We start from the raw sequence: 25,014 nt of genomic DNA, 5'->3' as shown, positions 1-25,014 counted from the left end.
TGATGGGAACCACCTGGTGATATAATTCAGCAAGCTGAGTGTGCCTTCTCCATCTGGGCGGTAAGCTTCCGTCTCTGCAAGTTACCTAGCAATGCTTCGCATTGTCACAGACCATCGTGCCCGATGCTGATACGTGTGTATAGATTTACTATCAGTAGTTTCCAGTTTTCTCATTTTCACAGAAATAAAATTTTCCTCAACTGTGCTAGTTAACAATGAATCCAATTGAAATCACTTTACTAAAAATCCCATCCTTAAAAATTTTTGTTTTCTAATGTTACATGGAATGTCAAACCCCTTTCTGTAAAATGTATAGCTAGTAGGGTAAAAAATAATAATAATAATAATAGGCTATTTTCTTTCCTGCCACTGTGCAGTGACATTCTTTGCAGGAGCCTCGTCATGTTCCAGTTTGGTGCTTGGAGGTCATTATCCAACATAATTTGCTTTGTCCTCTTTTCTTGGGAGATGAGTGCTGAGCCAGCAGGGTGGGCTTGCCTCCTTTGAGTGAGGCTGCTGGGTTTGGTGGTGGGCGGCATGGAGTTCTGAAGCGAGTGGCGGCTCTGGAGACAGTTTCAGTCCCTCTCGGGTCATTTCTGGGCTCTGTCGTCCTGGGTTCCCTCACCTGCAAGATGACGTAATCAAGCTCCCTGCCTGCCAAGTCGCTTCAGTCATGTCCGACTCTGTGCGACCCCATGGACTGCAGCCTACCAGGCTTCTCTGTCCATGGGATTCTCCAGGCAAGAACTCTGGAGTGGGTTGCCATTTCCTTCTCCATCAAGCTCCCTGGTAGACTCTTAATAAAGATGTGATGCTACTATGTCACCTCCTTGGCGCTCAACAGATACTAGTTTTTTTCCTTAACTATTGCTGGAAAAATGGGACTTCCCTGGTGGCTCAATGGTAAAGAATCTGACTGCCAGTGCAGGGGACATGGGTTCAATCCCTGGTCAGGGAAGATCCCATGTATTGCGGAGCAACCAAGCCCTTGTGCCACAACTATTGAGGCTGTGCTCTGAAGCCCAGGAGCCACAGCTACTGAGCCCTAGTGCCCTAGAGCCCGAGCTCCAAACAGGAGAGGCCACCACCATGAGAAACCCACGCACCACAACTAGCAAAAAGCCCAGGCAGCAACAAAGACCCAGTACAGCCAAACATAAATAAATAAAATTATAAAAAATGGGATGAATTTGTAGAATAGTGTGTGGAGGATTTAAGTATGAATACTTCTGAAATCTTGTAAATTTGGTTTGTTTGTTTTTTTCTTAAGTCATGGAATCCCTTGTCCCAGGTCTATTTTTCACGGGAATTTGTGAGTGTAATATGGGCTTCCCTCATAGCTCAGTTAGTAAAGAATCCACCTGCAATACAGGAGACCCGGGTTTGACCCCTGGGTTGCGAAGATCCCCTGGAGAAGGGATAGGCTACCCACTCCAGTATTCTTGGGCTTCCCTGGCGGCTCAGCTGGGTAAAGAATCTGCCTGCAATGCAGGAGACCTGGGTTTAATCCCTGGGTTGGGAAGATCCCCTGGGGAAGGGAAAGGCTACCCACTCCAGTATTCTGGCGTGGAAAATTCCATGGACTGTATAGTCCATGGGGTTGCAAAGAGTCAAACAAGACTGAGCGACTTTCACTTCCCTTCACTTCTGAATGTAAGGATAAGGGAAAGCTAAAGGGTGGACACCCCCATCACAGAGTGGGGACCAGGAGAGCAGCCCCAGGGGGTCAGCACCGAGGGCCCCCCACTCCCCTTCCCTCTTTCTTGAGTCTCTGTGGTACTGTTGGCAACAGGAATGAGGCATGAGGGTTATGTTTTTTAACAGGAAAGGAAAAACAACAAGACCCTTAAGAGTGTGTCTTCCTTTTTGATGGAGACCATTATGCTAACCATTTGAGCCAGAAGAGAAAGTCAGAAGGTCTCTTCCTTTCTGTTTGCACCGCAGCACTTGGTGCAGAGGGGACTCCCCCGTGACCAGTCTCCTGGGCAGGCCACCTTCCCACTGGCGGATGTGGGCAGTTACGTAGCCCAGCGTCACAGAGGGACCACCTCCTGTGATGCACAGGGTGGGACAGGCCGTGAATTGAGATGGAGTGGGGGCAGGGGTGGGGAAGGAAGACGGGCTATTTAAAGTGTCTTTCGGGCTTGGTGTGTCCCGTACGCACCAGTAGAGCGTGACCTGAATGGCCTCTGCCAGGTGTCCAGTCCTGTGCTGCATTGACCCCGGTCCAGCTTCTGTTCTCTTGACCCAATGGACACTCGCTGCCCACCTCCACCTCCAGAGAGAAATTAAAACAGACAAACTCCTTCCGCAGAGAGAAATCTCTGCTGGGCCACGAAACCTTCCAGGTGCCTTCCAGTGCCCAGATGCCACTGCTCCTGAGTTCGCTCGCTGTGGATTGAAGGATGCAATAAGAGCTAACATTCTACTGTTTTGATTCTCTGCCAGGCACTGGGCTAACGTTTTTTTATATTATTTATGTAATTTGATCCACGTAGCAGCCCACCACTGGTACGTTTATTCTCACTTTGAAGGTAGGGTAGCTGATGCTCGGGTGGCTGACTTCCTTGCCTGGAACGACAGCTTGGGGAAGCAGTGAAGTGCGGATTTGAAGCGGGGTTTGCCCACAACCAAGCCTGTGCTTTGAATGGCTCCATGGGGGCGGCGTAGGTCTGGGCCCAGGTGTGTTGTCACTAGTTAATTTAGGCTTTCTTGATACACTAGCGAAAAAAATTGCAAAAAAAATTTACGGGAAAACTATGAACACTTGGTCACAGGAGGCTATAACCCAGTTTTACCAAGGGAATCTGGCTACAGAGGCCATCTAAACTTGCCTTCCCCTCCTCCTCATTCTAGAGCCCACGGGTTCTCTAGTAGCATCGTTGAATTCTTGGCAATTCAAAAGTCCTGGAAGAGCATCCATCTTTTAATTGTTCCGGGTTAATATTTACACATTGCAGGTCTCTGTTTATTTTTACTAAGTGCCAAGTATTTTTATTTTCTGCCAAACTACGAGCCTCAGAATGCTGTACTCTGTAACCCCAGGGAAGACCCAGAGCATGGCCAGAAGGAGGGGAAAGGCAAAGCGAGGGCCATGCCATCTTTGCCGGTTGAATCCCATTGTCTCTGCAAGAACTTCAGCTTCCTCTACCAGTATTCACTGGAGTGAGTTTGACTTGCAAACTTATACCAAGCCGACAAATAATAGAAGTGAGCAAATGAAATAATAGAGGAACTTGAAACTCTTCATCCTCCACTTAGATCATGCCTCTCCTGGACACTCATTTAGAGTATGTGTACTGACTCAGCGGTAAAGAATCCACCTGCCGATGCAGGAGACTTGAGTCCGATCCCTGAGTTGGAAAGATCCCCTGAAGAAGGAAATGGCCACCCACTCCAGTATTCGTGCCTAGAGAATCCCATGGATAGAGGAGCCTGGCGGGCTACAGCCCATGGGGTCGCAGAAGAGTCCCCCATGACCTAGTGACTAAGCAACAATACACACAAAGTCAAGACAGAGGCTCCTCTTCAGGGAGGGGCTGAACAGTGTGGCTCAGACAAGAGCAAAATGTCCTCCTTTCCTTTGTGAGTGTGTGTGTGTGCTCAGTCACTCAGTTGTGTCTGACTCTTGGAACCGCACGAACCATAACCTGCCAGGCTCCTCTGTCCATGGGATTCTCCAGGCAAGAATACTGGAATGGGTTGCCATTTCCTCCTTCAAGGGATTTTCCCCACCCAGGGATCGAACCCACGTCTCCTGCATCACAGGCAGATTCTTTACCCCTGAGCCTCCTGGAATGCCCCCTTCTTCACTTCCTTCCCCCCAAATCCATTCAGTGCTCCAAACCATGAAACCAACCGCTGCCTGGTCTCCCTTGTCTGCCCAGCCCCATCTCATCCTCCAGACCTTGAAGACTGATCCCAACACAGCTCCTCACTCACCTCTCTCCCATCATTTCCAAACCTCAGTGTCAGACATCTGAGCTAATTAAACCACCAATCACATCACACCACTCCTGCCGAAAGCCCAGCACCTCCGTGTGGCCTTAAGGACACTCTGCTCTCCGGTCTGATGGCCTCTGCCTGTCCGCCCCCACCCCACTGTTTCGGGATACTTACAGTTTCCAAAACACCCCGTGACTCCCATTCCCGGGCCTTTATCCTTGCTGACTGCTCCACCACAAGTCCCCTCGTCTTCCTATAATTGTGCTGGACCACAGGCACCTCCTTGGTGGGGTGAGCGTTAGTCGTCCTGGACCCCCCAAAGCAGAAGCTCAGCAGAAGCTCCCCCCACCCCCAGATAAATAGAGAAGTGCCCACCCAGTAGGAGGATTTGGGAGTGTCAGTCTCTCAGTCGTGTCCAACTCTGCGACCCATGGACTGTAGCCCACCAGGCTCTTCTGGCCATGGGATTTCCCAGGCAAGAATACTGGAGTGGGTTGCCATTCCCTTCTCCAGGGGATCTTTCCCACCCAGGGATCCAACCCAGGTCTTCTGCATGGCAGGCAGATTCTTTACCATCTGAGCTACAGGGAAGTCCCTATCCCACGAAGTCTCTTTTCAGCCAGAACATTTCAGAACGGCAGTACAGGGCAGTGCCATGATCAAGGGCAGCATCATGGTCAAGGGCAGAAGCTGGGCCCAAGTTCGGCCCCAACTCTGCCCAGGGAGCTCCTCGGCAGAGTGTGGGGAGTAACAGAACCACAGCACAGAGTGGCAGGAAGGTTAGGAGAGACGGCTGTGCCAGAACAGTGGGGAAAACGCCTGGATCCATGTGGCTCTTATTTTATTTCTTTATTTCCCCTTAATCTCTCTCAAATCAAAATCCAGCTTGAGAAGTGCTTTCCTTTTCCCTGGGAAGAAGCCAGATGTCCGCTTCCCCAGGGGAACAGGCTTAATGACCGAGAGATGGGCGTTTGGTCCGGAGGGTCAGAGGGTGGGCGGCCACAGAGTGGTGGGCTCTGCATTCTGAAGGCCTGGAAAACCCATGGTTTACCACGGAAACCATGACAGGACTTTAGATTAACACCCGCCCTCCCTTCCTCCCCCGGGGCCCCCTCGAGTGAAAGGACAGAGGCTCCCAGCGCCCTCGGAGAGAAGCCCACTCTGCGGTTTGGCTTTTCCTGTCCTCCCACTCGCTGCAGAGTGGGCCGAGCTGCTGTTGCTCAGGGACCACTTCCCTCGGAGCTCTCAGGCAGCAGAACCTGCAAGGCCAGCGCCTCTGACGGGGCCCCTGAGGCCCAGCAGAAGCCAAAGACACTTTCTGTGTCCGCCAACACCGCTCCCTTCTCTTCTGAGTCCAGGAATCTCACCTCCAGTTGCTTTTGAGAAAAAAAAAAAAAAAGCCCCCATGGCAGCATCATTGCCCCGCAAAAACCACATCTTCAAAGGAACTATGGTCCTACTTTGATAAACACCAAAAGGTGCCCTAAGAGCCATAGATCTGGGAAATGTTTCCTTTAAGCACAGACCATAAACTGCATCTTTGTGCGCAGTGATCCCTGAAGGTTTCAGCGTTAGAATCCTGTCCATTTCCCTTCCTCGGCTCTTCTCAAATCAGCTCTTCACACCCTTCTCTGCCTCTCGAGTGCTGGCCCAAAAGGAAGCTCCCATGGAGATCAGTGGTAGTTCCACAGACCAGACAGGACCTTATTTGACCTGAGCTGGAGGCATAAAGTGGTTAATTTGATTCCCAAAGCAAGAAGTTGCTATCGCAAATAAATTAATGACTCATTCTCATGGATGGGCTTGAAGGCACTGGGAATGGATTAATGTTTTTTATTATCAACAAGCTTTTGTTAAACTTAACCCTGTGCCAGACACTATGCTGGTCCCTGGGTGCTCTGTCCATTCCATCTGGAAGGGCAGTTGATCTAAATAAATAACAAGAGTTCAGGTCTCAAAAATCAGCTGGACTCAGAATCCTATTCAGTGTACGCTTTGAAAGCTGTCCTGTAGTTGTTGAAATTGAAACTTCGGTGTTTATTCAGGGAGATGGTGTTGTCTGTGCAGAAGGCAAAAGATCGATTTGGCGTCAAAAGACCCAGGTTTCTGTCTCAGCTCTCCTGTGTGTTAGCCATCAGGTTTTAGCAAAGTCCTTGCACCTTGGTTTCCTCATGAGAGCACCTCCTCGGTGAATCAGAGCTGGAATTAAATGAGACAGTGTGTGCAAAGCGTACCTTGCAAACTCAGCTTCAACACAGGCTGATTCTTTCATAGGGTTTACACATGAAGTCATTAAAGCTTTACAGAGTCGTGTTTAAAAGTTGTTTTATAGGAAAGCTGGCAATGCTTCCAAGCATGTTCACAGACTCAGTAGATTTCAAGGTTGAACAATAACATTCCAACCCAAACAACCAAATTCTGGGCAGCCAAAATTCAAGGAGGAAATGATAAGAAGATAGGAAAAATGTGGAAATGATTTTTTTTTAAAAAAAAGGAAGGATGTGAGACAGAGGGACAAGAGAAAGGATGTATATGTGGTTGCATCTGACTCTTTGTGACCCCATGGACTGTAGCCCCCTGGGGTCCTCTGTCCTTGGGATTCTCCAGACAAGAATACTGGAGTGGGTTCCCATGCCCTCCTCCAGGGAATCTCCCCAACCCAGGGATCATCCCTTACGTCTCTTGCGGTGGCAGGTGGGTCCTTTACCACTAGCACCACCTGGGAAGCCTAAGAAAAGATGGGAGGGAAGTGTAGTAGGCAGGAGAAAGGCCAGGGAGAAATCCAGCCTCCCCGAGCAGAGGATGGGCACCTAGAAGAAGTGAGGGATGTAGAGGCTGGGGTACCCTATGGCTTCATGCAGGAAGGGAACCATGGTTCCTCAACCCAATAAGATCTTTGCCATCTCAGTTTCTTGCATTTGCTCCTTCCTTTCTCTGGAACATTCTTCCAACCTCAGCCAGTCACTCCCCTCACTCGTAACAATACCCTCATTCCACCGCTAAAGTCTTCAGTTCTTGGCTGAATTGTCTCTTTTGCAGAGATGTCTTCTCTACCACTTTACCTGACATCACTTGACTAAATGAATGAGTAAATGGCAGGAAAAAGTTGCATAAGCAGATGGAGAGCCTGGGGTCTTGGATGCTGAATTTCAAGTAGTTTAGCACCTACTACTGTGATCAGCATTGCTGTTACTTTTTAACAAAGTGTCAGATATCTTCATAAATAATTAAGAATTCAAATACCCATAGATTGAAGAAAAAACAAGTCTGATGCAGTCTTTTCATCTCCAATGAGCTCCAGTGAAGGTAGAGGTTTTGTTTATTCCCTGACACATCAACACTTAGTATAGTTCCTGACATATGGCTGGCACTTATAAAAAATTGACTGAACAGAGGAAGTTTAGTTCAGTTCAATTCAGTTCAGTCACTCAGTCATGTCCGACTCTTTGCAACCCCATGGACCACAGCACTCCAGGCCTCCCTGCCCATCACCAACTCCCGGAATTTACCCAAATTCATGTCCATTGAGTTGGCAATGCCATCAAACCATCTCATCATCTCTCGTCCCCTTCTACTGCCTTCAATCTTTCCCAGCATCAGGGTCTTTTCCAATGAGTCAGCTCTTTGCATCAGGTGGCCAAAGTATTGGAGTTTCAGCTTCAACATCAGTCCTTCCAATGAACACCCAGGACTGATCTCCTTTAGGATGGACTGGTTGGATCTCCTTGTTTTAGTAAAACATTGTGGCACTTTGGCCCCAGTCGGTTGCTTCTGCTATTCCTTTTCTAACTTCACGAGGAAATCACAGCAGAGTCGATGCCAAAGTTGAGTGGCTGGGATAGAGCTAGAACCAGGAGCCAGCCACCCTGTTCCCTCTCATGTCACTTAACTACTGCTTGTGTGACCAGGGGCCAAGCAGAGCCCTGCATCAATAATGTCAATGTAGCTTTTCCTTTCTTCAGATGACTTTGATCCCTTCAGAGGATCACAGTGTACTCACAGATTAATTAAAATTACTGTTAGCACTAAATTTTTATCATCTAAATTTAGACATCATTTTATTTACATTTTCTTTGTTGAATTGCTTTTATCCCCTTTTTTTTTTTTTTTTCCTCTTGTGAAAAGAAGGAAAAAGCAACAGAAAAGCACTTCGTGGGATGTTAGAGCTGCCTCATACCTGGCAACAAAAACAATTTGCCTTTTGTGAAAATGTGAGACGGTTCTGGAGAAGATAATAAATGATACTCCATCAAAATATGTCTCACCAAAATTCACCCTTTACCATGTTTGGTTTTGTTTTTAATTATCCTTTCTCTCTCTTCCCTACCACAACCCTTGAGGAATTTCTGTGCTGGATTCTTAACTCTTGAGTCTTTGCAAATTTGAAATCTTCAGGAGTGTTACAGTGTTATGTGTACATATCTCATTTCCTGCTTTCGACTAGAACTTTGATTTTGTTCGGGAATCTGCTCCACCCACTAAGCCCATGTTTCTTAAAAAAAAAAAAAAACTTAGCTGTTTGTTTATTGTAGGCTGCACCACGCCACATGCAGGTCTTAGTTCACTGACCAGGGATCGAACTCATGCCCCTTGTACTGGAAGCACAGTCTTAACCACTGGACTGCCAGGGAAGCTCCAAGCCCATATGTCTAAGAGGAAGCTGAACCACCCTCAGTTTAATTGGGGTGGACTTGACCAGTCTAAAGCCTTTCTCTCCTTTTTGTGAGTGACTGGCCCGAGGATAGACATACAGGCATGTGACTCGACTTTGCTTTATGAGATGAGGCATCTGGTTAAAGATACCTCTAGATGCTTTACCAGAAGCCTCTCGAAAACACCAAACGGCTCCATAGGGATAGTCCCATAAGCAGTATCATCTGTGGCAAACAACCTTTTCTAAAACTATATTCAGAATCCAAATCACAATAGGAAACAAGTTACCAAAAGGGGCAGTTAGTAAATATAAACAATATTTTCACATCAAAAACTGGAGGACATAAACCAATCTAAACATATTTAAAATACAAGGAAACACTGTGAAGGGAAAATATAGATTAAAAATTCAGTTTATACAAGTGAAATAAAAATAATGGATATGAAGCCTCAAAAGGTAGGCTTAATAGAAAGTTACATACAGTTGAAAGAAAGATTAATGAATTAGAATGTAGAACTAAGGAAATCACTTAGCATGTGGTTCAGAAAGAAAATGTGAAGTAGAAAAGGTACAGGATAGAATGAGAAAGGCTAACATGCCTAATTAGAGTTCTAGAACAAGAAGATAAAGAAAAAATTAGAGACTGTAGTCAGCCAATAAGTGTCTGAAATTTTTCCACAAGAGAGAAAAAATATGAGTCTTCAAGTTGTATGAGTCAACTGAATCCAGGGTAGTATATGGTTGTAAAACTGCAGAATATCAAAGGTAAAGAGAAAAATCAGAAAGTTATTTTAAAAGAAAACAGATAAGTTACAAAGGAATAATTAAACTGACAGTGGATTTCTAAGAAGCAATAATAGATGCCAGGACCATAAATAATAGCTTTTATAATAAATACTCAGGGAAAACCAGTTATTGTCACAGGAATCTTGTTTCCAGCTAAATTACCATTCAAAGTTAAAAGTTAAATACAGATAATTTCAGACATATAAAGTCTAACAGTTGAGCCCCCACAGAGTCTTGCTGACAAAAATTACTGAAAGGTATACTTCAGCAAGAAGGATATTGAATCCAAGAGGAAAGATGGAGCTCCCAAAACACACTAGTGGGCAAAGAAATCCATCAAATGCACTGTCGAGTCTAAATAGTTACTGACTGTACAGATAATTATTATAGCTAACTGAGCGTGTGAAACTAAAGTCAAGATGGACCCCGTATAACAGATGATAATATCATAAAAGATGGAAGAGAAGCTCAGATGTTAAGTCATTTTTGACTTGTTCAAGAAAAGAATAGACATACCAATCATCTCTAGATTTCGTTAGAAAAACATAAGGCCAAGTTTAAATTTTAAGAGGTAGTGGATGACAGCTAAAATAATTTTTTAATGTATGGTTTCCAAACAATTATACAGGGAAATAAGGAAGTAAAAGAAAATCTAATCCATTCAGTATCAGCCAGGAAGGGAGGAGCAAAAGAAGCAGAGCTACAAGATGCAGACAGGAGCTGTAGTTATTCCTCAAATTCAGCCACAGTCCCACCCAAATATCATGTAACCTGAAGACTGAACTGGAAAGTTGGTTTCCAATAACACCATTCAAAGTCTTAAAGAGAAGGACAGAGAAGTAATATGTTAGCATATGCACACAGAAGGAGCACATAAAAAATAGACATAGTTCCAACAGCCCCCTCTCCCTCTAACTGGTTGAGACATAGAAACTTCCTTCCCCCACAGCTCATTCTGTGCTTCCTCCAGCCTCAGCCAGCCTTCCTTCAGGCTTCAGCTGATTGAAGTTCTCTATCTGGTGCAGTGACTCAGCCTCTCATTCCAAAGGGGTCTGGATCCTCACTGCCCTCTCTCTCTCTTTTTTTTTTTTAAGTTGCTATAGTTTTCCACTGGACATAGAAGTACTAAAGAACAACTCCAAATGCTCTGGGTTCCAAATAGAGTTCCCCCCCACCCCTGTGGTGTTGAGCAAACGAATTTCCTCTCAGTGACTGACCCAGCCCAGCCTGGAAGGGGTAATGGGGCTACCACATGATTCTTGTGAAATCAGATGTGTGGAGTTTTTCCGCCAGCTGGGCACCTAGAGTTCACATCAATCCTGACAATAACTGGAATTAGTGCAGACTGAAGCTCAGTCAGTAAAGAATCTCTGCCTGCAATGCAGAAGACCTGGGTTTGATCCCTGGGTCAGGAAGATCCCCTGGAGAAGGAAATGACCCACTCCAGTATTCTTGCCTGGAGAATCCCATGGACAGAGGAGCCTGGGTTGCAAAGAGTCAGACATGACTACGCATTCACATGCACAGATGAGAAGGTCCACGGGACGAGATCCAAACGAGTCCTGAGCACAGAAGCATGTGTCTCTGTGGGGTTGGGATGCACCATCCACCCAGCTTGTGGGTGTGCTCACCAACCTGTAAACTTTCCAGACGCCATACTTTTGAGGGTTTTCTGGAGGCTTCATCATATAGGTATGATCGATCACTATCTCAAGCTCCATCTTCCTCCCCTTCTCAGTGGATGAAAGCGTGAGCCCGAAAGCTCCATGTTTCTGATTATGGCTTAGTCTTTCTGGTGACCAGTATCCCCAGAAGCTATCCTGGAGTCCACCCAAAGTGACTTGAGACACTCCTATCACCCAGGAAATTCCAAGGAACTCTGTCGGGAGCCAGGATCAAAGACTGAGAGTTAAAATGTCTCCTAAATGCTCTTAGCACTTAAGAAATTACAAAGATGTCAGAAGCTGTGTGCCAGGAACTGGGAGCAGAGACCTAGAGACAGATTTTCAACAATTCTTTTCCTTTCGGTTCTGTGGCACCTGGCACCCCCTCTGGTCAGACAGCCATCTCAAGTGCCAATTCAGCCGGTCCCCTGGGGACACATTCCTCCCTTATAACACAATCTCCTAGAATGCCTTAAGTTTTGGGGCAAGAGGAAGAAGCAAGAGAGTCTAGACGTGTTATCAGATGTAGTCTTGAGATTCCTGGCCCATGGGTACTGGCTAAGGCAGAAACAGCGTGGCTTGAAGAAACCCAGTGGACTAGCACAATCGTGTCCATTAACTGAGAAGGTGAATCCAGTTCACTTGGCTCTCCTTTTCTCCCCAGCTACATAGGCATTCCCCACGTTGCTTCACCAGCCTCGCCTAATGAGACCTTGTAGGTGATCCACATTTTTAATTATATCTCCCTAGCCTGGGGCATTGGGAGCTTTGACCTCTCTGAATTTCTCAGCCTCTCACCAGACAGCGTAGCCATCCAGGCTACCAGCTCATCTCGGCAGAGAGAGGACCTCTCGTGGCACAGTCCCTTACTCTGAGGATACAGAAGCTTGTCCTCGGAGTAGCAGGGCTGTCCTTCCAGGAGTTGGGGAAAGCAGCTCTTCCAGGGCCCCGAGCTGCCCATCAGTTGAAGACACAGCACAACATATTGAGTCCACTCTACCCGGTCTCGTCACCCTGAGTGAGACAAGACCTCGGGCACTTCAGAGAGCTTGGCCACACCACCCGGCACGCACAGGCCCCTCCCGGAAAGGCCCTGCCCTTGTGCTCCTCCAACTGGACTCCGTTGCTTTAACAACCACATAGCAAGTGTAGCCGCAAACAAGATGGTAGTCTCCTAGGTCACTTCTGACACCCATGTCACTACTTTGCAATCATATTTCACAGTTTATGCTTTCATCTCCTGTCTTGGCAAAAATAGAAACAAAGTCCAAAAAAAAAAAAATCCAAGGGCTGATCTGGTGGGCATTAAACACCCTACTCTGTCTCCCAGGAGAAAAAAGCACTGACCATTGATTGATTCACATTTTCCTTCGTGTGAGCAGAAAATGTAACATCTTGCTGGGTTGAAGTGTCCTTGTGCCCTGCCATCAAGTGAGTTTGTAGAAAAGGGAGAAGTCATATATTTGGCTTGTAGTTTGCATAGTCACCTACAGGGAAGCCAAAACGAGGCAGACAAACACGGAGCCAGGCTGCCTCCATCATGACGAAATGGGAAAACACCGGCAGGTGTCGGCAGGGGGTAAAGCAGGAGCTGTGAGAGCAGCTGTCAGGTGTAGGCAGCATAGCTTTTAAAGTTTCAAATCGTAGAGGAATCGGGCTGTCTCTGGAGTGTGAGCGCTGTCCCAGTGTGTCTTGTTGACAGGCCAGAGATGCGCTTCTTGCAGTGTGTGCTAAGTCACTTCAGTCGTGTCTGACTCTCTGCGACCCCATGGACTGTAGCCCGCCAGGCTCTCTGTCCATGAGATTCTCCAGGCAAGAATACTGGAGTGGGTTGCCATGCCCTCCTCCAGGGGATCTTCCAGACCTGGGGACCGAACCCACATCTCCTGCATTGGCAGGCAGGTTCTTTACCACTAGCGCCACCTGGTAAGTCCTGTGCTTCTTGCAAAGAGCATGCCAAGACAATCTTCCTTGGCAAAAAAACGTGCTGGGGGAGAAGATGCTGAAGACAGCCGTTATATCAAAGTCTGGTCCTTCGTGTGCTCCGGCTCTCACAAAAATAGGTTTAGGAGGAAGACGCCAATGTCTGTTTTCTCCCCAAGATCAGTCTGTGATCTCCCAGTGAGGGTGACATCTTTAAGGAGAATGAATTTACACGATGATTTAAAAAAAAAATCACAGAAAAATTCAGGGCAGCATCTTCCTTGGGACCTCAGGGTGCTGCCAGCCTCCTGCCCTGAATCTCTGCATGCAGATAACCAGAGGTACCCTGGTGGCAATGTGAGAGATGGGAACTAAATGCAACCATAGTTCTTGTTTATTATTTCAAGCAGAAAATTGTTGCAAATATATATATTTAGGACTGACAGGTCAGCCTGCCCCACAGAGTAACTGGACTTGGTCCAGATGGCCAGCACAAGGCCTTATGTTAATCCCTGGAAAAATGAGAGAACTGCTACAGTGACCTTGTCCCTGCCCTCTGTCCTCCACCTCTCCCTCCACACCAGTCAGAAGCCCTCCCCACGCCTGCTATCATCCAAGTTTGCTGTTCTGTGTTAGCACTGCCATGTGCCTCTGAGAGGCTTGAAATGTTTTGAAAATATGCTGAGGTTAAGTGATATTTATGGGCCTGTGTTTTGCGCTGGCTATTATTCTTATTATTCCGTTGCGAGCTACATCCAGATAAAGTGGTCCTCCCCTCCTAAATCAGGGACAGTGAGGACCACTGCCCACCCTTGGCTCTCAACTTCACGCGCCCCCCCCCCCGCCAAAGCCATGGTTCTTTTCTGCCCCCAGTTCTCCTGGTGAATTGCAGCTAGGAGCTTCATAGAAAAACAGAGCTTGATAAGGGTCCAGAAGTCCAGACATATCTTGCTTTTAGGGTGAGTGTTTCCTGCATGTCCAGAATGTGTTTTCTCCCATGCCTTACAATAATTATGTTGTGGTACATGGAGTGGCCACTAAGATTGAAAGGGAGACTTTCAAGCTTGTTCTTGTCAAGAGGGAATGTCTTAACACTAGACCGTGCTTTATTCATCCTTCAAAGTGCCTGCCAGATTCCAGTTCTTTTTGCAATTTTTTTCTTTTCATTATTAAGTGCCTACTATCTGCCTGGCCTTAAGCGTTTCTTTTGATCTACCGTGTGGTGCTTTTTATTTATACTAACAACACAGCTGGGATTCTCTTAAAATGAGGCAGGAGGAAATGTCGTTTGACATGTCCTGCTGACTTTTGGCGCTTGCCATAGAGAGCGATGAAGACAAAAATCTCCATCTGTTATCATGGCTTTTATTATCAAAACCCTTGGCTACTGAGAATGTCATTGTATGAGTTGGGGGCTGAGATGGGGATGGCACCCACTCAACTCTACTAAAGACGCTGTATCTCTGGTTCTGTGCCAAACCTCCAACACAAACCTACTCTCCGCTTGGAACTGGGGACCTGGGGGAATCTCAAGGCATATGTGCCAGTGGGTGCCTTGTCGAATCAGACCCACTGACAGCTGCTTCCTCAGAGATGATCCACAGAAAGTTTTGCTAGTGCTCAGTCTTTCTGAGTACTGTCTGGATACTGGATGGCCGGCTAACCAAATGACAGGGATGGATAACAAAGAAGGTGAGAGGACCCCGCCTCTGAACTGGGGCTGCTCAGGTCTTACGAGGCCGCTGGCTTAACCTGAAGCACGTCCACAGTAGCACTCCCGAGTCAAACAGAGAAGACAAACCAGATTCTCTCTTGCTTTTATGCAGGTCTTCCACGAGCTACAGATTCAAACAGAAGCTGCCGCTCTCTGAGTTGGGGGTGGTCTCCTGTGACAGCGAGGAAGAGCTGGACAAAGATGAGGCTGGCCGCCTCACCCCCAGGGGAGGAAACACCATCTTCTTTACGATGGCCTCGAAGCCTTGTGTCACCGAGTTTCCGTAAGTGCCACCAAGTTCAGCAACAGGTTTTCAACCCTAAGATCCACAGGAAGGCCCTGGTCTTTTAATAAACTCACAGCTGATACAGCAAATCAGAATGTGAAAATTTGTCCCCTCCAGAAGCATCCAGGGGCGATCTGCATTATTATTGGCAGAGGGCTGCCTCAGAGTCTGTTTTGGCTTTTTCCTGCATTTCATCCAAAGCAGTTGCTTTTAAAGAAATAAGGTTGTGAGCAAAGATGAGAAAGGAAGAGAGACAGCTGAGTGCTGGTCATTCACTACCGATTCGAGGACTCAGGCTACCAGTTAGGTTTATTTCCCTCAAAAAGATTTATTACACAAATAATAGTACTTCTTTTCCTTAAAGCATGTTTGTGAGCCGGGAGCCCCATGAGTGAGTGTATCACATAGGAGGTTCGGTGAGGGAACAAAAGCGGATCGCTGTCCCAGTCTTTCATGAGAAGACTCAGAGCAAGCTTAGTTTTCTGCTCACAGCAGGGTTGATGGGGGTGTTAATTTCCTTATTACACACCATCCTCTCCAAATGCCTTTATGAGTCACGGGATTCTCACATATATCAAAGTGCTGCGAGGATTATGATACAAGCATAAGCATTATTATGACTGTTCCTTCTTGACATTGGGAACGAGTGTCCATGTCAGCTGTGTCCAAGAGACTGAAGCCTCAGGAAGGGCAAGACTCGTTCCTTCCTGTGGGCCTAGAAGGTAACCTAGAAAAGGTCCACTTTGTTTCCCACATGCTCCACGTGTCTCCCACGTGCTCCACGTGTCTGTCTCCCACGTGCTCCACGTGTCTGTCCCCCGCGTGCTCCACGTGTCTGTCCCCCGCGTGCTCCACGTGTCTCCTGTGTGCTCCACGTGTCTCCCACATGCCCCGTTGACCCTCACAATCCACACGCAGTGCTGGGTGTCCTTGAATCATCACCCCACACAGAATCAGGTAGCCCAGCCCACGGTTTGCTGTTGGCCTCTGAGCCTGGCACATGATAGCACTCAAAAAATTAGTGTTGAAGTGAATTGGATCGTCGTGTTCTTCTCTCTACACCATCTTCATCTGCGCTCACCATCCAAACTCAGCTGTTCCCTCGGTTGGCTGGCAGGAGCCATCTGACTTAGAGACCCAGGTGAACGGCGCTCAGGGCCGATGGGGTAAGTAAAGTCTCAGGCTTTATACACACCTTCACCAAAACCAGATTTCGAATAAGGAACTCTGGACACCTGGAGAGAGCTTGTGTGTGGGACCCTCAGCGCTCAACAGCAGTCTGTCCTTCCTTGTCTGGATGGTGCCTGACTCAGGTTCTGACTCAGGTTCGCCTGCCTGAGAAGCCTGCACGTGTGGTCAGTCACTTCAGTTGTGTCCGACTCTCTGCAACCCCATGGATGGTAGCCCACCAGGATGCTGCGTCCATGGGGATTCTCCAGGCAAGAATACTGGAGCGGGTTGCCATTTCCTCCTCCAGGGGATCTTCCAGACCCAGGGATCAAACCTGGGTCTGTTAACGTCTCCTGCATGGGCAGGCAGGTACTTTACCCTCATGTCGTCTGGGAAGCCCAAGCTCTGTGGGACTTGGAAATGGCTGGAATCCGAAGCCGAGGAGACCTCAGTTAGAATCCCGGGCCTGTCTTATCCTGCCTATTTTCTGTGGCAGATCCTCCCACATTCCCCAGCCTTGGTTCCCTCACCTGGACAGGAGATGACCTTAGCTGCTGGTCGGAATCGTGAGGACGGGGAAGGGGTTGCTACACACGCAGTTTGGAGGATTGAGAAATGAGGCTGCTCAGATGACATCCTGCACACTCGGCAGGCGCCTGGGTACCTACGCCAGCCTCTCATTGTTTTTTCTCGGTGGGGAAAATCTGAGTCAGGGAATAGGGGCTTCGTTGCCAGGATGGTTGATAAGATTGGAATCATCCTTCAAAGCGTCTGATCTCAGCCACTCGGAGATGACTTCAGAAACTTTCTAACAAACCTCCCTACTTGTTTCAGCTTGTTCTGGCAAACCACTTAGTGGCCCAGTATGGAGTCTGGGTGTGTGATATAGAGCAGGCACACACCTGCAAAAGGGTCAAGAAGAGGGTTCCCTTTGCAGCCTTGGAAGGGACTGTTTGCACCCAAGAGTACAGGCACGTAAGGGCAGAGAGGTCCACTGGGCATCTCTGTAAGGGAACTGGATCCTGCCAACTTTGTAGCCAGAGGCTCGGGGCTTGGGCAGGAAATGGCTGGTGTTACGTCACCCTCCTTTACTTGCTACAGTCCTCTAGAAAAGTGGCTTATGTCTTATCCTTGCAGGAGGTAACTGTGGTCCTATAAACTTTACAGGAGCATCCCACATGTATAAGGTAGGAGCCAAATGTTTCTGGCACACAACCTTGGGAGGAGTCGTCAGAGAATACTAACAGCCAGCAGCTACTTCGCGCTCACTACTCACCCAGCTCTGTTGTAATCACTTGACATACAATAAATCACCCACTTCCCTTCTGACACACAAGCCCGAGTCTCAGATGAGGTAAGAGTCTTTCAAACCAGGCTTCACAGATGGATTTTCTTTTTCCAAAATAGTTTCCTCTAAGTCACACACAAAACTGTTTCTCTTACTAATGTTGGAAGTCCCATGCCATCCTCTATCAGGTGACCATGAGGTCCTCTGTGTCACGCTGGACTAGGTGCCCGAGGATGGACGTGTCCTTCCACCAGCTCCTGCAGTGTGGTCACCGGGATATTATGGAATCTTACCTGCTCTCTTTCGTTTGCCCAGAAGAACTCTATTTATTGATGTAATACCCCTGTGGGTCAACCTGCAAATGCAATGCTTCTTTTTATGAAAAGGAAGTTTCCAGATACCATGTTGTTATGAAAATTGAATGAGGAAATACACGGAAGCCTCCTAGCCCAGAGTCTGCCACATAGCTATGCTCAATGAAAGTCAAGGATTCACAGCAGTAATATAGAGGGACTTTCCAACCAAAGGAAACAGTGTATGCGAAGGGAGAGGCTGAGTGATCAGAAAATTACAAGGATGTACTGGTCAGCTCCGGCTGTGTAACAAAGTGCCCCAGGCTGCAGGACGCAAACAACAGAGAGTTACTGTTGCACAGTTCTGGAGGCTTGAAGGTCAAGATCAAGGTGTTGGCAGGGTGGCTCCTTCTGAGGGCTGAGGGTCTGCAGTGGGAGAGTTGATGAGGGGCGGGGCAGGCCAAACAAACAGATAAGACAAAATGACCAGAGACCAAATCCCTAAGGGCATTAGAAGATGCTCAGCGACTATCAATATGTCATCGGTACTGGGCTAAGGAAATTCACAGGTAGATAAGGTGTGACCTCTGACCCCAAGGAGCTGTAAGCCTGGTGAAGTCAGGCCCTGATGAGATCATCCTAGTGGTGGGTTGAGTTGACAGTGAGGATGACGGGGAGCACCAGGAAGGAGCGCCTCACCCAGTGCTTGCCTGGTGTGGACCAGAGAGACAGGGTGAGGACACCCCGAAGTCCTGAAGCAACAGAGTCCTCAGGGCTGGGCCAGAATCGGGCTGTCCCCCTGCTGTGGGGGAACAAGCAGCCACAGAGGCTAGGCTTTGCTGCAAGCCGTGCTGGTCCCTTCAGGAGTGTGTGCTGCTCTGTGCTCACACCCTCACATGCACTGCCCCAACTCTGCAAGAGGCACACCCGGACACCCAGGGATAATCGAGCTGGATCTGGTAGGAGGACACAGCCATGGATGTGAGAAGTGAAACATGGAGGCAAATTGATGGGTCTCAAGAAGGAATCCTAGAAAACCTAGACAGCGAATTAAAAAGCAGAAACCTCACTTGGTCAACAAAGGTCAGTCTAGTCAAAGCTATGGTTTTTCCAGTAGTCATGTATGGATGTGAGAGTTGGGCCATAAAGAAAGCTGAGTGCCGAAGAATTGATGCTTTTGAACTGTGGTGTTGGAGAAGACTCTTGAGAGTCCCTTGGACTGCAAGGAGAGCCAACCAGTCCATCCTAAAGGAGATCAGTCCTGAATATTCATTGGAAGGACTAATGCTGAAGCTGAAGCTCCAATACTTTAGCCACCTGATGCGAAGAGCCGACTCACTGGAAAAGTCCCTAATGCTGGGAAAGATTGAGTGCAAGAGGAGAAGGGGACAACAGAGGATGAGATGGTTGGAAGGCATCACCAATTCAATGGACATGAGTTTGAGCAAATTCCAGGAGATAGTGAAGGACAAGAAAGCCTGGCATGCTGCAGTCCATGGAGTCGAAAAGAGTCGGACATGACTTAGTGCCTAAACAACAACAAAGAAAGAATCAGGTGGGATGGTGGGCACGTCTTGGTTTCCTGAGGCTGCAGTTACAGATCAGCACAGACCTGGTGGCTTGAAACAACAGATATTTATCTTCTCGCTGTTCTGGAGGCCAGAGTCCAAAGCTGCAGCATCAGCGGGGTGGATTGCATCTGCAAACTCGGGAAGAGCCGCTCCAGCTGCCTTCCTGACTCTGGGGAGGCGGGCGGTCCTTGGTGTTCCAGGCATGAGTTCAGCCTCTGCCTCCGTCCTCACACGGCCTCTCTTATGAGGACGCCCTTCACTGGATTTAGGGCCCACCCTACTCTGGGGTGATCTCACCTCCAAAACCCTTCACCTGAATTACATTTGCAGAGACTGTTTTCCGTACGAGCTCACCTGCACAGGTGCAGGGGGTTAGGACTTAGACTGCTGGGAGAGGGGCCACAGTTCAACCCACTGCAGGCAATTAACCTCAAGTCCAGAAAAGGGGGGTAGCATTTGCTTTCCTGTTGCTTTTTTTTAACCTTTTATTTTGTATTGGGATACAGACGATTAACACACAGCATTGTGATAATTTCAGGTGAACACCAAAGGGACTCAGCCATACCTGTACAGGTATCCATTCTCCCGCAAACTCGCCTCCCACCCAGGCAGTCACATGACATTGAGCAGAGCTTCATGGAAACGGGGAGGATTTGGGTTGGGGGGCCAGTAGCATCTGAGCTGAGCCTTGCAGGGAGAGGCAGGCTGGACCTTCGAGAGGAGGGAAGGCAGTTTCAACAGAGGGAAGAGAAGTGAGGACTCAGAGACAGAGCACCGTCCCGCACAGAGCAGCAGCCATGCTGGAGGAGGGGTGACCTGGCTCCTGCCTCCGTCTTTCTTGCTGTTTCGTAAGTTCCCTCCATCACAGCCACGGCCACTACCGCAACCCGACACTGAGCTCAGCCACGTGGTGGGAGGTATCAGTGAGAAATGCCCCCTCCCCGTCCCCACGGGGCAATGCCCGCTTGGCCTGCCCTGGACCGCTCTGCTCCAGGTCCCCCACAAACGTTTGTGCTCAGTCACAAGTGTCCAAAGAAACCTGGGTGACCTGCAGAATAAGCATCTCCTGGCACCCCAGCTTGACGAGGTACTTCGATAGTGAAAAGGTGTTATTTGTATTGAGAAAAATAACCCTTGGTATTTGAAGGAGAAGACTACAAAAACTCCATGAGGTTTTAAGGAAAAGAGGGTAACGATTCCCACCTGGTGATTGTGGCAAGGCACTTATTGGCTAGTCTGCAAAACGCCTAGCCCGTAGGAAGACCCTGGCAGTGGCAGGAAAGCAACCACCGGCAGAGTCTGGAAGACTGTCTTGGGCTCTCACTTGTTGTTGAGTCTGTTCGCTAGAAAGGCTTTAGGGACACTGGCCCCGTACGAGGCAGAGTGGGGCGCATTGGGTGGAAAGTCACCATGTGACCTCACTATGAAAGGGCTCAGCTGTCAGCCTGAGGGATCGTTGCTTTATCCTCCAGCTAAGGGGAAGCTCTGGAGAAGGAAACGGCAACCCACTCCAGTATTCTTGTCTAGAGAATCCTGTGGACAGAGGAGCCTGGTGGGCTGCTGTCTATGGGGTCGCACAGAGTCAGATATGACTAAAGCGACATAGCATGCATGCATGCATTGGAGAAGGAAATGACAACCCACTTCAGTATTCTTGCCTGGAGAATCCCAGGGACTGTGGAGCCTGGTGGGCTTCCATCTATGGGGTGGCACAGAGTCAGACACGACTGAAGCAACTTAGCAGCAGCAGCAGCAAGGAAAAGCTGCCTACATGCTTAGTCGTGTCCGACTCTTGGCAACCCTTTGGACTGTAACCGTCCAGGCTGTGTCCATGGGGTTTTTCTAGGCAAGAATACTGGAGCAGGTTGCCATTTCCTCCTCCAAGGGATCTTCCCGACCCAGGGATTGAACAATGTGTCCCCTGTGTTTCCTGCATTGCTAGGCAGAGTCTTCACCACTGAGCCTTAGGGGAAGCCCAAGGGAAAGCTAGTCCTTAACCATCAGCAAGGTCAGTGTTTTGTGCTAGATTAAAACAACAAAATGGGAAAGACTAGAGATCTTTTCAAGAAAATTAGAGATACTAAGGGAACATTTCATGCAAAGATGGGCTAAATAAAGGACAGAAATGTCATGGACCTAACAGAAGCAGAAGATATTAAGAAGAGATGGCAAGAATACATAGAAGAACTGTACAAAAAAGAGCTTCACGACCCAGACAATCACAATGGTGTGATCATTTACCTAGAGCCAGACATCCTAGAATGTGAAGTCAAGTGGGCCTTAGAAAGCATCACTACGAACAAAGCTAGTAGAGGTGATGGAATTCCAGTTGAGCTATTTCAAATCCTGAAAGATGATGCTGTGAAAGTGCTGCACTCAATATGCCAGCAGATTTGGAAAACTCAGCAGTGGCCACAGGACTGGAAAAGGTCAGTTTTCATTCCAATCCCAAAGAAAGGCAATGCCAAAGAATGCTCAAACTACCACACATTTGCACTCATCTCACACGCTAGTAAAGTAATGCTCAAAATTCTCCAAGCCAGGCTTCAGCAGTACATGAACCATGAACTTCCTGATGTTCAAGCTGGTTTTAGAAAAGGCAGAGGAACCAGAGATCAAATTGCCAACATCCGCTGGATCATCAAAAAAGCAAGACAGTTCCAGAAAAACATTTATTTCTGCTTTATTGACTATGCCAAAGCCTTGGACTGTGTGGATCACAATAAACTGTGGAAAATTCTGAAAGAGATGGGAATACCAGACCACCTGACCTGGCTCTTGAGAAACCTATATGCAGGTCAGGAAGCAACAGTTAGAACTGGACATGGAACAACAGACTGGTTCCAAATAGGAAAAGGAGTACGTCAAAGCTGTATATTGTCACCCTGCTTATTAACTTATATGCAGAGTACATCATGAGAAACGCTGGGCTGGAAGAAGCACAAGCTGGAATCAAGATTGCCGGGAGAAATATCAATCACCTCAGATATGCAGATGACACCACCCTTATGGCAGAAAGTGAAGAGGAACTCAAAAGCCTCTTGATTAAAGTGAAAGAGGAGAGTGAAAAAGTTGACTTAAAGCTCAGCATTCAGAAAAAGAAGATCATGGCATCTGGTCCCATCACTTCATGGCAGATAGATGGGGAAACAGTGGAAACAGTGTCAGACTTTATTTTGGGGGGCTCCAAAAGCACTGCAGATGGTGATTGCAGCCATGAAATTAAAAGATGCTTACTCCTTGGAGGGAAAGTTATAACCAACCTAGATAGCATATTCAAAAGCAGAGACATTACTTTGCCAACAAAGGTCCATCTAGTCAAGGCTATGGTTTTTCCAGTGGTCACGTATGGATGTGAGAGTTGGACTGTAAAGAAAGCTGAGCGCCAAAGAATTGATGCTTTTGAACTGTGGTGTTGGAGAAGACTCTTGAGAGTCTCTTGGACTGCAAGGAGATCCAACCAGTCCATCCTAAAGGAGATCAGCCCTGGGTGTTCATTGGAAGGACTGATGCTGAAGCTGAAACTCCAATACTTTGGCCACCTCATGCAAAGAGTTAACTCATTGGAAAAGACCCTGATGCTGGGAAGGATTGGGGCAGGAGGAGAAGGAGCGACAGAGGATGAGATGGCTGGATGGCATCACTGACTCGATGGATGTGAGTTTGAGTGAACTCCAGGAGTTGGTGTTGGACAGGGAGACCTGGCGAGCTGCGATTCATGGGGTTGCAAAGAGTCAGACACGACTGAACTGAACTGAAAACAAAGCAAAGGGCTAACAGTTGTCTGATGCTCTGGGGCAGGCTCAGTGAGTGTTAGGTCGCAGGCCTCTTTTTCTGCTCCCTTCAGGGTAATTCAGGACTATCCAGAATGTTATTATCTAACTAACTGGAGACACATTTCTTTTGCCAGCAAAAGATAGGGTTGATACAGTTTTTAGAAAGTTGTGTTTGCGAGATGAGCCATCCGTCCTGGCTGTCAAGAGAATCCTTTTCAACCAGTCATTTAGCTGCTAGTCATTTTGTAACCCACTTGAGCTCTTACTGTTAAAATTTTGTTAATTTCTTAATTTAAAAAAAAAAAAAAAAGACTTGTAAAAAGGAAAAAACCCCCCATTGAGTCAGATTGAGTTAACTCTGCCCTGGGCATTTCCATCCCTTGACACTGAGCTTCTTAGCAACAGCCAGGGGTGGGGCTTTTTGGCAAATGCTGTTTATTCACCTTTGAAAGGAGACACTCATTGCAAGCAAATTTAAAAGGAAATTCCTGTAAAAGCTTTTTTTTTTTTTTTTCAGTGATAGTCTTTAGTTTTTTTCACTTGCCCATAACTTTCTGGAAAATTCTACTTTGGGCTGAATCTTCTCATTATTGTTTTCAGTATAAATTTGTTTTGTTTTTCATTAATGGAAAGTTCGAGGGGTGAGGGGAAATCCCTTCAGTAGCTTTTGAGTTATAAGATTATGAAAAATTTATTTTTTCCAATTAAAAGAAATCTTTGGACTTTTTCTTCATCAAAGCTTTTGCCGGTGAGGACTGCTATTAGACTCTAAGCAGTGGTTTGCAACACTGGCTTCAGCTTGGAACTCCTTGAGGGGCTTCTAAAGGTATGGATACCTGAGTCCAAAGATTCCAGAGAAGTTGACCTGGGTCCAGCCGGTGCCCTGGGATCATTCCAAGGGCCCCTAGGTGGCTCTGACATCCAGGCAGCCTTGAGCAGCGCTGTTCTAAGACACAGCCACCCCGACAGGCAACCTCGAAAAAGGATGCAGCGGTCTGCAGATTCCAGAAGGGAGAGCCAGTTCTCACTCAGAGTAGTTTTCTTCCTGTTAAGAAAAAACTAGTTATACTATGTGAAACATACAGCTCTGAGGAAGACTTGAAGGAATGAAAGCCTTTGTTTTCCCCCATAGCATCACTAATGACCACGGGCACGGCACCCCACTTCCTGTTGGATGGGGGGAGGCGGGCTCATTCATTAAAACTAGCAGTGAGGAATCCCCCGAGCAGCTTCAGACAAGGTATTTCTCTCCGGGCTTGTGGGCACCAGTGGATGAGAGAGGGGCTCCGGGGGACCAGCCAAAAGGCTTCCTGGCCCTGTGGCCACCTCCTCCCTCTGTTCAGGGAGCTCTGCCTGAGCTCTTGTAAATATTTTCTATAGAGTCTGTCTACTGGGGCAGCCGAAATAGACTTCTCTCCACTGGTCACGCTATTAGTGGGACTTTCAAGGCAGACCGCAGAGAAAACCAGACTCAGTACTGTGTAGGAAGTACCTTCTCCCTTCCCATAAAGGCCCCCAGGTGGGAACTTGACCCCGCTTCCTCCTCCTCCCTCCTGACTCCAGGCCAACACTTGGATGAACCCAGCTAGTGATTCTGCCACCACGTGAGGACCTCCATCAGCTTCAGCTGCAGAGTCAAGGCCACGCATGCTCTATACTCACAATGTCCCTTAGAGGAATTTATTTTTTCCACCAGCCTTAACTGGATGCCCCTACATGCCAGGCAATGTGGAGAGAGTATTGCTTTTGTAATGAAACACAGCCCCCTGCCCTGACAGAGACAGAAGCAAAGCACTGCCTGAACTGTCCGCCAGGGCCTTCCTATCAGCCTTGTTTGAGCATCAGTCACCTACAAGTCCTAAGGAAGGGTTTTGATCACCGTGAAGTGTTAACATGCTGACTTTAGAATAACTATAATTTTGTACCAAGTCAAATAGCAGCACA

At 47.7% G+C, this 25,014-nt stretch overlaps 1 protein-coding gene across 1 annotated transcript in view; it reads left to right on the top strand.

Moving 5' to 3' along the window:
* The window catches only part of TAGAP (T cell activation RhoGTPase activating protein), an 80,417-nt gene that overhangs the window by 31,700 nt on the left and 23,703 nt on the right, over positions 1 to 25,014 (top strand). The window contains exon 4 of the mRNA XM_055536126.1: positions 14,799 to 14,969. Within this exon, the coding sequence (XP_055392101.1) occupies positions 14,799 to 14,969 (171 nt within the window). The remainder of the gene's footprint in view (positions 1 to 14,798; positions 14,970 to 25,014) is intronic.

The sequence above is a fragment of the Bubalus kerabau genome, chromosome 9 (genome assembly GCF_029407905.1).
Source record: "Bubalus kerabau isolate K-KA32 ecotype Philippines breed swamp buffalo chromosome 9, PCC_UOA_SB_1v2, whole genome shotgun sequence".
Taxonomy (NCBI): domain Eukaryota; kingdom Metazoa; phylum Chordata; class Mammalia; order Artiodactyla; family Bovidae; genus Bubalus; species Bubalus kerabau.
Note: the sequence above shows the minus strand (reverse complement) of the source record. Positions and strands in the feature narration are given on the sequence as shown.